General features: G+C 40.1%; 1 protein-coding gene across 1 annotated transcript in view; it reads right to left on the reverse strand.

Moving 5' to 3' along the window:
* LOC138355570 (plasma membrane calcium-transporting ATPase 4-like) overlaps positions 1–13,850 on the reverse strand; it is a gene marked incomplete at its 5' end in the record, with an annotated part of 85,348 nt that extends 71,498 nt beyond the window's left edge. The window contains 7 exon segments of the mRNA XM_069310847.1: positions 7,605–7,755; positions 7,757–7,804; positions 8,701–8,738; positions 8,741–8,906; positions 11,032–11,226; positions 11,955–12,134; positions 13,749–13,850. Coding sequence (XP_069166948.1) covers positions 7,605–7,755; positions 7,757–7,804; positions 8,701–8,738; positions 8,741–8,906; positions 11,032–11,226; positions 11,955–12,134; positions 13,749–13,850 — 880 coding nt within the window.
* Between the last annotated feature and the right edge of the window lie 1,236 nt (positions 13,851–15,086).

Raw genomic sequence — 15,086 nt, forward strand, 5'->3', positions numbered from 1 at the left:
CAAGAAGTCAACACCAGCAATCAACAGCCAATTATTGCACAACTATATTCTACCCACCTCAAGACTCCGCTCCAATATAGAAGCATCAAGAAATATGGACCAATAGGCTTTCTACAAACACTTCTATTCAATATCCATTGTTTCGTGTTCTGTCTTGTGTTGATACTTTTAATACCCTATTAATATCCTCTAATGCCACATCATCCTTCCCACCTCACTCAAATGTAATGCCACATCACCCTTCCCACCTCACTCAAAAGTAGATATAAAATCAGGGAAATGCAAGTTCTAATCAGTTGTGTATTTGTGAAGTCTTTGAAAATGTAATAAGTTTTACGAAACGCGCCTGTGTCGCGTCAGACTAGAAATAAAAATGAATTTTGGAGAAGTGATTTTTGATTTACCTCCAACAGTGAAGCATAATGTACGAAGGATTGAGAAAATTCGTGTTAGAATTATTAATCTTACTTTTTCGGTCATATTTAATAAAATATATATATATATATATATATATTATATATATATATATATTATATATTATATATATATATATATATATATATATATATATATATTATATTATATATATATATATATATATATATATATATATATTATATTATATTATATATATATATATATATATATATATATATACTATATATATATATATATATATATATATATATATATATATATATATATATATATATATATATATATATATATATATATACAGAGCACCACTTGGTTTCCGAACTTTAGTTATCCGAAACTTCCAGTTTCCCGATTGGGGTTGGGGAGTCATGCTACCCGAACAAAGTTCGGGTAGCATGACCCCCATGACCCCTAGGAAGGGGTCCGCCAAGCGTCACGCCGGCTTGTGGTGGTGGGTGGGCGATGGTCCAGTTTGCCCATTGTGACTTCACAGATTCACGGACTATTATTCCTATTATTTTGAATTGCCATAAGGCTGGAATGTTCATTGTGCTTTTGTTTTACATATCTGCACAATCAAGAAACATCTGTGCACCATGTTGGCTCCAAATGCACCCATTGCGTCAGTGATGGCTGACTGGTGGGTGGATGGACGATGGAACTTAGGTGGGAGGCAGTATGAATGAGGGGGGGGGAGAATCAGTGAGAGAGGGGGGAGAGAGATGCTAGGAGAGAGGGGGAGGTAGGGAGAGATGTTAGGAGGTAGGGAGAGATGCTAGGAGGTAGGCAGGAAGGGATGGAAGTAGTGAGAATTAGGGAGGGAAAGGCAGGCTGGCAGGCACAGGCAGGCAGGCACAGGCAGGCAGGCACAGGCAGGCAGGCAGGCAGGCAGGCTAGCTTGCAGGCAGGCAGGCTAGCTTGCAGGCAGGCAGGCTAGCTTGCAGGCAGGCAGGCTAGCTTGCAGGCAGGCAGGCAGGCTAGCTTGCAGGCAGGGAGTGAGTGGTAGTCACGCGGTTGAACCGCGTGACCTTGAAAGATGGGATGTAGGGGGGCGGGTGGTTTGTTGGTGGTGGGGGTGACACCGGCTCATTCCCGAAGATAAGCCTAACACACACTACCCGTTAGCATGATGGCAGGGGGGGAGGCAGGCTGGCTGGAAAGGAAGCAGGCTGGCAGGCAGGCAGGCTGGCTGGCAGGCTGGCAGGCTGGGAAGGAGGCAGGCTGGCAGGCTGGGAAGGAGGCAGGCTGGCAGGCTGGGAAGGAGGCAGGCTGGCAGGCTGGGAAGGAGGCAGGCAGGCAGGCTGGGAAGGAGGCAGGCTGGGAAGGAAGCAGGCTGGCAGGCAGGCTGGCTGGCAGGCTGGCTGGCAGGCTGGCAGGCTGGGAAGGAGGCAGGCTGGGAAGGAGGCAGGCTGGGAAGAAGGCAGGCTGGGAAGGAGGCAGGCTGGGAAGGAAGCAGGCTGGCAGGCTGGGAAGGAGGCAGGCTGGGAAGGAAGCAGGCTGGGAAGGAGGCAGGCAGGCAGGCTGGGAAGGAAGCAGGCTGGCAGGCTGGGAAGGAGGCAGGCTGGGAAGGAGGCAGGCTGGGAAGGAGGCAGGCTGGCAGGCTGGGAAGGAGGCAGGCTGGCAGGCTGGGAAGGAGGCAGGCTGGGAAGGAGGCAGGCTGGGAAGGAGGCAGGCTGGCAGGGTGGGAAGGAGGCAGGCAGGCAGGAAGCGATATATGGGTGTTGAAGTGAACTGTGAACCACGTGACCTTTGAGAGTGTGTGTGTGTGTGTGTGTATGGGTTTGGTGTGGGGGGTGGGGGAGGTGTGTCGGTGGTGGGGGGAGAGGGGGAGGTGTGTCGGTGGTGGGGGGAGAGGGGGAGGTGTGTCGGTGGTGGGGGGAGAGGGGGAGGTGTGTCGGTGGTGGGGGGAGAGGGGGAGGTGTGTCGGTGGTGGGGGGAGAGGGGGAGGTGTGTCGGTGGTGGGGGGAGAGGGGGAGGTGTGTTGGTGGTGGGGGAGGGACCGGCTGACTCCGTAAGCCTAACCACACTCCACAGACCTGTGACCCAGATTTGTTTCTTAAATGTACAGTACATTATCGTATATTTTAGGCAGGATGTGCCTGCAGGCTGGCAGGAAACATCCAGAGGATGTTTGCCAGACGTCTTAATAATCAGTTAGGAACAATTAAGGACTTTTATAAAGCGGATCAGGACTTCACTTATTGATGAGTACAAACAAAACACGGTCGCATTTACGCCATGAACCTGACGATTTTTTTCCCTAGAGTTTTTTTCATAAATTTTTCGGAAAAATTTCTTTTTACATTTCTAGTTTATTTTTCCCCTCTATTTCTCGTATACGAACTTACATGTTAACCGACGGGTCTCGTCCCAAGGGGTTCGGAAACCAAGTGGTGCTCTGTATATATATTATATTATATATATATATATTATATATATATATTATATATATATATATATATATATATTATATTATATATATATATATATATATATATATATATATATATATATATATATATATATATATATATATATATATATATATGCGAACAAGCCTGAATGGTCCCCAGGACAATATGCAACTGAAAACTCTATATATATATATATATATAGAAAACTATATATATATATATGAAAACATATATATATATATGTTTTCATATATATATATATAGTTTTCTATATATATTGTTGAAATATATAAAATGTTGTTTTATATATATATATATTTTCATATATATATATATGAAAAACTATATATATATTATATATATATATATATATATATATATATATATATATATATATATATATATAAATATATATATATATATATATATATATATATATATATATATATATATATATATATATATATATATATACATGCATATATATACACACACATACACAGCTAGAATGCATATACCAAATACAGTACCTATAATATGATTCTACAAAAGTCATTACTGTATATATCCATATTAAAGTTCATTTATAACATATTACTTACATGCTCAAAACTAATTTCACACTCAGAGAGAATAGTTTAATTATAAGCTTATCTAATATATGAATGTCTAGTCATGTTGCACCTTTGCTGGTGGTTGTAGAAAATGCAAAGAATAGACAACAATTATTTGCAAATGATATGTTGATGGCAAAGGCTTTTATCAAATTAAAGATACACTTTAGCACTAAAGATACAGTTTAGTGGTTGTAAATGAGATAAATTGTGGCAGGGGTGAGGATAGCTGAGGTCATTGAGGTGAAGATAAGTGACATGATCTCACCTTACCCTCACCCCTCCCCATTTTTTTCTTCATATATATACTAAACCTGTGCATGTTTGCTGATGATGCTAAAATACTAGTGAAGATAAGGAACTTAGATGATTGTCATGTCCTTCAAGAGGACCTGGACAAATAAAGTGTATGGGGCACCACTTGGCAAATGGAATTTAATGTCAATAAATGCCATGTTATAGAATGCGAAATAGGAGAAAATAGACCACATACAACCTACAAATTATGTGAAAAAGCTTTATAGAATTCTGATAAGAAAGATATCTAGCCACTGCACTGCATCATCCGTCTTAGTCCAGGGTGTGGCGGTGCGTCACCCAACATGTGATCAATGTTAGAATATTGTAAGATTCAAAACTCCCATGGGTACAGAGGGCTCACATCCTGTTCCTCAGGACTCTAGTAAACACAAACTACCTTGAAAAAAAATGTCTGCATCCCTCCTGGCAGTGAGAGCCTCATTAGTGCCAGAGTAACGTCCAAGGCTCCAGCGCACAGCACAGCTGGACAAAACAGGGCCACAGCATTATTTAATAACGGTGAATACAAATAATTTTGCAATGATAGTGTCATACATGATCCTGAATGTAATAACAAATATGTACAAGGTTCAGATATCAGTGAACACAATGCTAATTATGATGCTCACAGCAAGCGGCCAACATTCACAGCACACAGGGAAGGTTGTGAATCTACGCATCATGCAAAGTGACGTCATGTTCCTCTAGTAAACAATCTTGTTCAAAATCATTCATATTCATGATTTGGTGACAGGAATCTGATAATAATAGCAGTATTCGACATGATAACGCCAATGTACATAGTGTATTTCTGTATATTTTGATGTGTCTGTAGCGAGTTAATCTTATACTCGCTCCATTATCTCATAACTAATTAGCACTAATTACAGAAGCTACAATCCTTTCCCAATTACAGGTAATACTCTTCTCATCTTGTTGGAGGGAGCTGAGGTGTAGTCACCATACAAGCAAGCGATATGAGGAATAGCGGACAGTACAATTTCCACAGTCAACAATGTAGCACTCGGCGTGTACAGTTCTAATCGACCCAAGTTGCCCCACATAGAGCTCCGCGACTCCGGCCTCATTCAGCTCTCTGCTCTGCTCCAAGCTCCGTCTGAACATTTACAACAATGCCACCAACCGACTACTGTAATCAAGACTACTAAATAAATATGAAAACTCACTAAACAATGTGTATCTAATCTACCCAACAACGTAACATAATCGTACGTTACACGTCAAGTGACATTGGCTGCTGGAGTCAGCTAGTTGTAGCGTGTACATACCTCTATACTGTGAGAAGATTTCACCGCCTTACACTTTAGAATTACTTAGTGGTTTGTTATGTTTATAAAAATAGAGATTAATGTATATAATGTCTGTATATAGCGTAATAATAACAAAAACACTGTTGTATTCAGCTAAGAATATATAATGTGTCACTAGATACGAGCCTCATATTTTGAGCATAATGATAGTCAACATATTTAACTATATAAATTCCTCAAATTACACAGTATTGAATAATATTACTGCACAAATCCAGAGAAAAAACCAATGAGAGACATTTAAATAATTATGGATAAATATATTTGTGGCAACTGGCACCCCACAAGCTGGCTGAGCCTAGTGTGTCCTGGCACCCCACAAGCTGGCTGAGCCTAGTGTGTCCTGGCACCCCACAAGCTGGCTGAGCCTAGTGTGTCCTGGCGCCTTACAAGCTGGCTGAGCCTAGTGTGTCCTGGTGCCCCACAAGCTGGCTGAGCCTAGTGTGTCCTGGTGCCCCACAAGCTGGCTGAGCCTAGTGTGTCCTGGCGCCCTACAAGCTGGCTGAGCCTAGTGTGTCCTGGTGCCCCACAAGCTGGCTGAGCCTAGTGTGTCCTGGTGCCCCACAAGCTAGCTGAGCCTAGTGTGTCCTGGCGCCCCACAAGCTGGCTGAGCCTAGTGTGTCCTGGCGCTCCACAAGCTGGCAGAGCCTAGTGTGTCCTGGCGCTCCACAAGCTGGCTGAGCCTAGTGTGTCCTGGCGCTCCACAAGCTGGCAGAGCCTAGTGTGTCCTGGCGCTCCACAAGCTGGCTGAGCCTAGTGTGTCCTGGCACCCCACAAGCTGGCTGAGCCTAGTGTGTCCTGGCACCTCACAAGCTGGCAGAGCCTAGTGTCTCCTGGCACTCCACAAGCTGGCAGAGCCTAGCATGTCCTGATGCTCCACAAGCTGGTAGAGCTAAGCGTGTCCTAGTGCCCCACAAGCTAGTAGAGCCTAGCGTGTGCTGGTGCCCCACATGCTGACAGAGCCTAGAGTGTCCTGGCGCCCCACGAGCTGACAGAGCCTAGCGTGTCCTGGCACCTCATCACTCAGCACCTATAAATTGCTCAAATTCTCAGCTCCATCAACACTAAACTATGTCACATATAACATTTTTTTGTTAGTTTCCAGTGATCAGAAGACACAGTTTAACAATATAATAAGAAACAAATTTTGGGGGAATACTGTTTTTTCAGTGCACCACAGCTTTGTCACAATTAAGGTGGCACAGTGCTGCAGCTAGGGATGGTTCTAGATAGAAAACTATCACCTGAGGACCATATAAAGAACATTGCGTGAAGAGCCTATGCTACGCTTTCCAATTTCAGAATTGTTAAATACTGTATGAGCTCACTTATCTGGATTCCGCTAAACCGGATATTTGTGTTATTCGGCCAAAATCGCATCCGGATAATTTTCCGGCAAAACTTCACAATATCCGTATAGTAATCTGGATAACCGGAGGTTTGGTCGGATACCGCAGAAAGGCATAGAGTTTAAAGCATGTCCGGATAATTTTATGACAAAACTTCTCCATATCCGGACACAAATTCGGATAACCATGGATTACGTTACGTAAATTTTCAAGAATTACACATTTCAAGATCTACAGTATCAAACAACATGACAAACTACAACAAGGTTAATCTTTAGTTTTTCTTTTTTAAATTATAGTTCTGATTTATAGTGTGTGTGTTGAAGTTCAAATTATGTTGCTTGAGGTACAAAAAGTTGTGAATATGGTCATTTTTGGACTCTCCTTGTAAAATTTCTGCTTATCCAGATGTCTGGCTTATCCAAATGGGGGTCTTCCTCATACAGTCCTTATAATAGAGTTCATATAGTACATGGATGATGAAATACTAAAGAAATTGTTCACGACCTTTGTGAGACCAAAATTGGAATATGCAGCAGTTGTATGGTGCCCATATCTCAATAAGCACATCAATAAACTGGAAAAGGTGCAAAGACATGCAACAAAATGGCTTCCGGAACTGAAAGCCAAGAGCAACAAGGAGAGACTAAAGGCTAGAAGATAGAGAAAAAAAGAGGCGATATGATCACAACGCACAAAACAAACAGAAATTGACAAAATAGATAAGGAAAAATTGCCGAGACCTGGAACTTCAAGAACAAGAGATCACAGATTTAACTAAACAAAACTGCCAAAGAAATATATTAAAATTCACTTTCACAAACAGTGTTAGACGGTTGGAACAAGTTAAGTGAGATGATGGTGGAGGTCAAAACCGTCAGTAGTTTCAAAGTGTTATGTGACAAGGAGTGCTAGAAAAACTGGACACACAAGCATAGTTCTCCTCTTGTAACTACACTTAGGTAATTACACATATTTAGTTTGAGAACTGTCCAGAACCCTGTGCATAATTAGTGGCCTTATGCAAAATATAAATATCTACTATATAAATATTGCAATCAGACCCTAAGAAATATTTTGTTATATAAATATAATACTATAGAGATCCTATATAATACATTGTTATTTTCGATGTTATTTCATAATGGGATGTCTCACCATAGAAAAGGAGGAGAAAAATGATGATAATCATGAAGAATGCTTGACCAATAATATTCCTGAGCATGATGCGAGAGATGAGTGGACTGGTTCTTCCATATGGTTTTCTATGCAGGAGAGCAGCAGAAGGCGGCTCCGTGGCCAGCGCAAGTGGATGCCAAAGTATCCATAATCAAGTTCACCCATAGCATCTGCACTGTCTGAGAGGAAGGCAAGGTTGAGGAAAGGGAACTGTTTAAAAATAAAAGAAAACAGCCGTGACAACTTTTTGTTTGTATACCTTCCATATTAGATTTCACTCCAATGTAACAAGAGATGAGGCACTCTTTGAGTCATGTCCCTTGAGCATAGGGACACCTGAATTTTGCAATTAATGTTATGTATAATGCAAACCCATACATGGAACAGTAATTGTATCTACCCAGAAAGTATCTAGGTTATAACAGGCACATATTCAAACAATTAAAGAGATCATTTATCTGTTGTTGTGTTTGGCTGTTTCACACAAATTTATTATCAATATGGCTGTGGATTCTTTGATTACACATATCATTGCAATACTACTTCAGAAAATAAGAAGTGCTTGATATTCATATCACATTTATTCACAAATTTAATACTAGACATGAAAATATAAGGGGTCTTTCAGTTTAATTATTTAAAATACCCAATCATTCAACTATTCACAAAAGTAGACAAAACCAGAGAAGTGGTGGTACTGTACTGCAATTTACTACTGTCAAGAGCTATCATGCTCAAACACTATCAGAACTAGAGACATTTGTGGAGAGGGTGGAGAGGATATCTTTACCCATTTCAAATTTAAGTATTCGGAGACAAACTTAGAAAAGAGCTCCATACTGTACAAATATCACAGCAAAATTTCAAGAAAGTGCAATTGAAGAATTAAAATAACTGTTAGTTCCAAGTTCAGAATAAGGATGAATAAAGCAAATGAGTTATGTGATAAATCAAGATAGATGTTAGTTTAAAAATAAATACTTCTGCCAGATTGGCAGGTAATGTTTCATGTGGCCAATCATATTGTTTTACAAGAATCTGACAGTAGTAATTGAGAACTTAAATTTGTTCATACCTTCAGGGGAGAGTCACTAATGATACAGACGCTGACAAGGCGACAGTGACAGCTACACAATTAACAGTTAACTGGAATTGGAGGAACTTGGAGATGGAGTCGTAAACGTTCCTACCCCACATGACTGCCTTCACAATGGATGAGAAATTGTCATCTGTTAAGACAATGTCGCATGCCTCCTTGGCCACATCGGTACCCGTGATGCCCTAGGGAAAGGAGGCCACAAATCACTCAGGGTCAACAAGAAAACAGGAGATGCTTTTTCACCCATAGGGTGAAAAAGCAACTCATGGAACTACCATGGAAGTACCCATGGAACAGCCTAACCACCAAAGCCATAAATGCCAAGACATTACTGCAGTTCAAAATCCAGTTGGAAAAATCCTCAAGAAAAATAGCAGGACCTTTGACAAGCCATCGGCTTCCTGTCTCCATCAAGGTCTCTAGAGAGATGGTGGCTTTCAGGATAATGCTTGAATTAACTGCAGAAAAGTCATGGCTTTATAATTCAGTGAACAAATAAGCCTAGTAACATTTATATTAACAAGCTCATCATGTTTCTTACCTAAACAGTATTCCTTTTCTTTTTGTCTATAGCATTCCCTTCATTATCAGGGCCCTTGTTTTGCTTACAGAAAGTTTACTTTACAGCTGGAAAATATCCTCAGGAATAATGGGGAAGACCTTTGATAAGTCTCTGGCTCCTTTTCCCATTAATGCCCCTAGCTACAGATGGTAGCCTACAGGTAAGTTCAGTTAATAATTAGAACAGCTTTAACCCTTGCACTGCACACTAGATTTAATAATTATTAATGATAATACTAATTCACTGTTGGGAGACAGGCAGCCAGAGTGTATTTATACATGTTAGGCTTATTATTGAGGTACCCCCCCCCCAAAAGTCAAATTACTGACCACCCAGGATGCAACTCTACCACAAGCTGACTAACTCCTGCATACCTAATTACTGCTAGGTGAACAGGACATTAAGTGATAGGAAATGTGCCCAACCATTATTGTCCCGCCTGGGATTTGAACCCAGAATTCTCGATTGAAAGTCAAAAACAAATCCGACTACAAGTCAAAAACAAACCCGACTACTACCGTGACCCTGTGTTATCACAGGGTTGTCATTTATATGACAACCCCTTTGTGAACAAGAAAAATTGTATTCTGATAATTATTATTTTTAATATTAAAATGTGTTCCCTGATCATAGGAAAATTAAAAGCTTGAGATGATGCCACAATTCATGGAGCCGATGTCCAGAAGAGGTCGCCCGTACCAGGCTTGGGTCGGGAGCTGCCACGAATATATTTCTACTGATTTATTTCAGTGTCACTGATCTGTTTTCCTCATATATTATGCAGTAGTGTGTAATTTGATAAGTTTCTATAGTAAAATATGAAGAACATTGACATGCATACATATACAGTCATGTCACTAATATGCTCACAATATTATATTCTTTGGTCAATAAAATATATTGATTTTGCTATTATCATACTGTATTCACAAGTTATATAAACTATCTACATGTTTATGCACCGTTGCAACCTACTAAGCAGTTCTAGTGAGTGTGATAATCTTGTGACTGTTGATCTAAACACATCATAGCCACACACACACACACTCGTCAATTACTGATGGCACCTGATAAGGCAAAATGCCACCCGATATACTATACTATGCACATCACTAACACTAACTAAAACACTGTTATTATTATGAGAATTTGGTCACTAAAACCTGAATATAAATAAATTTTCACATGTTCATTTTCTAAAGGAACATGAGGATCCATTGCATGATGCATACACACATGAAACTGTGGGTGTGTGCTGTGGCCGAGAGCCTTGCACTATGAACATCATCATGTGCATCAGGTTCATTGACATCTGAACCTTGTACATAGTCTTTATCACTGCCAGAGTCTTTAACATCATTATCATTGATAAATAATTGAAGTTATTTATTACATCATCATTAATGATGCTTTGGGCATGAGCTGCTGCTGCTGCTGCATTTACTACTCATAGTTGTTATGTTAGTAGTGAGGCCCTCACACCCAGAAGGGGTGCCCACGATTTTTCCCAAGGTGGCATCTGTTTACTGGAGGCTTGCAAAAGAATAATGTACATGGTACATTAATACATCCATGGATGTGTTGTGCAATTGAAGGGTTAATGGTGATAACATTCCTGGTTATGATACATAGTTGATAGGTTACATCACAATTATGAAGTTCTTACACAGCACTGATTTATTTACATATCCCATTTGACAACAAGTTTTGAAAGAACTCTCAATATAATACTAGGGAGCCCTCACCATGGCAAAGCCCACGTCAGCCATCTTGAGTGCTGGGGCATCATTGGTGCCATCACCTGTGACAGCCACTACCTGCCTGGTGTTTCCAGCATGGGAGCTAATGATACCTTGCACCAACACATACTTGTCCTGTGGTGAAGATCGCGCCAACACTCGCAGATGTGGCCACACTTGGTCAAACAACTTCTGTGACACCTGTGTGTATGCCCTTGAATTAAAAAAATTGCCTACATACACATTGTTAATGTTTCATACAATAAATTGTGGCTTTCACAGGCATTCAGCTCCTTCAAAACAGTGATCTATCTCATCCTCCTGTTAAAACAGTACATATATATAAAAATGGGGTATATGTGCATATTATTGACTTTAAATATTAATCAAACAGTTCACAAATTGTCCTTCATACAAACAAAATATGAAAAGAAGGCTATTGAACATACTGCACTCCTTTCCACGTTAGAGCCGTAAGACTTTATTCCGATACTAGGATCTTGTGATCTTATGTCAAGTGTTGCTAACTAGCAGTTGGACCTAGACAAAGAACATGTATATAGTTCATATCTATGGTGATCTTGTATCACCATTTTTCCCTTGCCTCTAATAAGGGAGGTTCCGACACTGGTCACACAATCTAACTTTTATTAAGCCTAGTAAATTAACTATAAAATTGATCACTAAAATTACTTTCATTCACTATATTATAAAATGTATTAAAAGGGCGCTTGATAATCTGTCACGAAGCTGGGAAAAAAGGGGTACAGGGGATGGTTGCGTACCTACAAGGCTTTGCCGCCTGTGTCCTTCATGCTCTGCCGCCTGTATCAAACAACACAACATAAATATATATAAAGATTATTTAGCAAATTTCATCCTAGACAGCATGCTAGTATTTTATCTAGATGAAGTAGATGATGACTTACCTCACCATTATTATCTCGTATTCTTTGATTGAATTCTTTACTGTCCATAACAAGACCATTACGTCCAGGCTTGAGAATACCGCACTTGCCAGCAATGGATCTGGCAGTATTGACATTGTCGCCAGTCACCATCCTCACTGTCACTCCCGCTCCTTCACACAACCTAATGGCATCAGGAACCTGCACAAAAATATACATACAAACATGTGAATTAGTTGTTTTAAAACCAGAACAACTGTTTAACTTTTTCTCTTCTCTTCCTCTCCCTCTTCCAAGTTTTACCCGTGAGCATGCACCCAACACTTGCACTCAGTCCCATAACGCTCGGAAGAAAAATGTATTTTTAAAGAATATTTTAGGTGTGGACACAACATGCATCCCCGCCAAAGATCTGTAGATTTATTTATAGACACAATATGCCTTACCACCCAGGCAGTGTTAAATTTTTTTTTTTTTTACACATTCCTTTATATCAGTCAAAGTAATTGCAAGAACAGTACTGTAGTTGGATGTCACACACATATATATAGCAGACAAGTATTTTGCATTTAACAGAAATACTCTCACTGTTTGATATTTTCATCAAGCAATATCACATCATCTGCAGCCACCTTTAACATTCAGCAATTCACATAAATAAAAGACAAATAAATGGAAATAATTTTATGTGAAATTTGGGATATCCCGCATTAATATGGCTGTGATAAGCCAAACTTTATAGGTATGCTTGTAGAGACTGTTGATAATCATAATAATAATAATAATAAAAAAGAGTGCTAAACCAGTGTGGTCATATAAAGTAATACTATGCAAGTCACAGACCAGTCAGTGTTTTCCTAAATATCACTCAGGATACTTATACCTATACAGGAGCAGAATAGTACAGATTATTGAATTAGTATGATTCATTGAAGATTGTATTAACACAGGTGATGTAATTTGACAACTGGCAAAATACTGTATCTTCATATAGACTGACATTCTGAAACACCATGGTTAAACTTCCAGTAAGTATCATACTAGTGAGGGGATGGGATATATATTTTTTTACATAACATTCAACTTCCCTAAGAATCACTAAGGATGGGAGGGCTTCACTATCCAAAGGTAGTTTTCACCATACTGAAAATTTAAGTTCATTTGTCACAGGTATGTTAAGTATATGTCCCAATATGGATATCCTTGGCATTATAAAATATATTTAATATCATTAGGACAATCGTTTAGGGGCCTATCTACAACTGATACATTGGCTGGAATGATGATTGCATTTAATTAGAGTTTACCTCAATTTGTTTGTAATTTTTACAAAATTTTACAAAACAAAATTTTTACGAAAAAGCCCTGTTAGATAAATGTTCCAAAACCTCTCTACTACTCTTGGAAATACTAAAACACTTTAAAAAATAGGGTATGCTTGGTCTGGATCCTACCCTTTGTCTAACTCACAGAATCGACCAGTGTCCTTTCTTAGGTTTTAAGCATGTATTTGCAGTACAGGCTTTGTTAATACCAGATAAATTTCAGGTAAATTCAGGTTTACCTGATGTAAACATGTAAGAAAATGTTGAAATTAGTTAAAATATGAAAGATAATAGTGAAAATTTCCTTGGTACAAATTTATGGCACTGAAATATCAAAATAAAAGAAGTAAAATAAAAAATAAATAGAAGAAAATAAAAGCAGTAAATATTTTCAAATTGTTTGCTAAGAAATATTATAATCTAAGGGAAAGCATAGTGTAACTCCAAACCCAACCATCACCTCTCACTTCTTCCCATGTATGGGGTTTACCTCTGTCCTAACAGGGTCCTCTACACCAAGGATGGCCAGGAGTGTCAGGTTGGAGATAATGCTGTCCTCTTCCTCCCACTCTGGTGTCTTGCTGATCTTTGTCTGGGGAAAATTACATTTACAAATGTTAGACAGAACTGTTGCCTCCTGCCATAAATAGCTATGTTGATGGGTGTGGTCTAAAGAAATGTGGTAACAGTGTTTTCATATGACAGAGGTACAGCAAGTCACGTTAAGACTGTATTGTAACCGATGACAGAATTATTTCACACTGCAAACATTTCAGATACAGATATAACCAGTTCATTTCCCTAACCAAGTGTGCTCTAGTGAATAAGTTGAATATAATGTTTGTTTTTCCTGCCCGAAACACTTTGCGTAATAGTGGCTTTAGGCATTCTATGTACTAGCTCTATCTATAAATCCATCAACTTTTTGTATCTCACCTTGTATGTATGTACTTTACCTGAATAAATATTTGTATTTGTATAAATTGATACTTATTATACTCAATCACCATCGAGGCAATGTATATCATAAATACAGTGCCTTATATGCATTTATTGGTTAGCTTCTCTAGCCAAATTCTTCCTCCGAAGCCAGCAGGCCTCGCATACACAAGTCCCCTGTGACCAATGCAGCTGAAAGGGAAGGAACCTGCACATGAAGCTGCATCACACCAACATCCCGCGGAAGGGCAGGGGTGAACAAGCACTCATTGAGATACTCAAATGCACCCCCCAGGAAAACCTGCAACGCTGTCTGAGCCTCCCGCCACTTATGCGTGTGGGACTGACAGAACGTATGCCATGCCTCCAAAGAGAAGAAAGGGCAGTCTGATAACCAGGACGACTCCAGAACTTTGTAACGAACCCAGTAAGGACAAGAAGATCCATACATGAAGGAACACGGATTCATCACAAAAGCAAAATCTGGGTCATTAAGGAGGTAAGCCGCAAGGGCTTCCTGCATCCACTGTGACTGGACTCTGGAAGCCAGAAACCTCCAGAAAGATGGAACCAAAGAACTGTCGGGGTCACGGAACCAAACCTGGGGAGGGGTAGACGCCAAATCCAACTCATTCAAGGAGGGAGCAAAAGAGAACCCCCTCACCCTGTAACACCAAGCCCCACTCCGAGGGTATAAAAACCCAAGTGAGGTCCAATGAGGATCCAAAGCCCCAAGTCAACCCCTCCCCCACCTCAGGAACCTCACCTCAAGGATCTGGGGCCGAGCCATCCTCTACACCCCCACCTCTAAAGAAAAGGCAGAAGCAGTCAAAAAAACAGGAACGAAAGGGAGCCCACTGGTCACACCCAGAAGCTCTGGCAGGAGGAC

This window comes from Procambarus clarkii, chromosome 68 (genome assembly GCF_040958095.1).
Source record: "Procambarus clarkii isolate CNS0578487 chromosome 68, FALCON_Pclarkii_2.0, whole genome shotgun sequence".
NCBI lineage: Eukaryota > Metazoa > Arthropoda > Malacostraca > Decapoda > Cambaridae > Procambarus > Procambarus clarkii.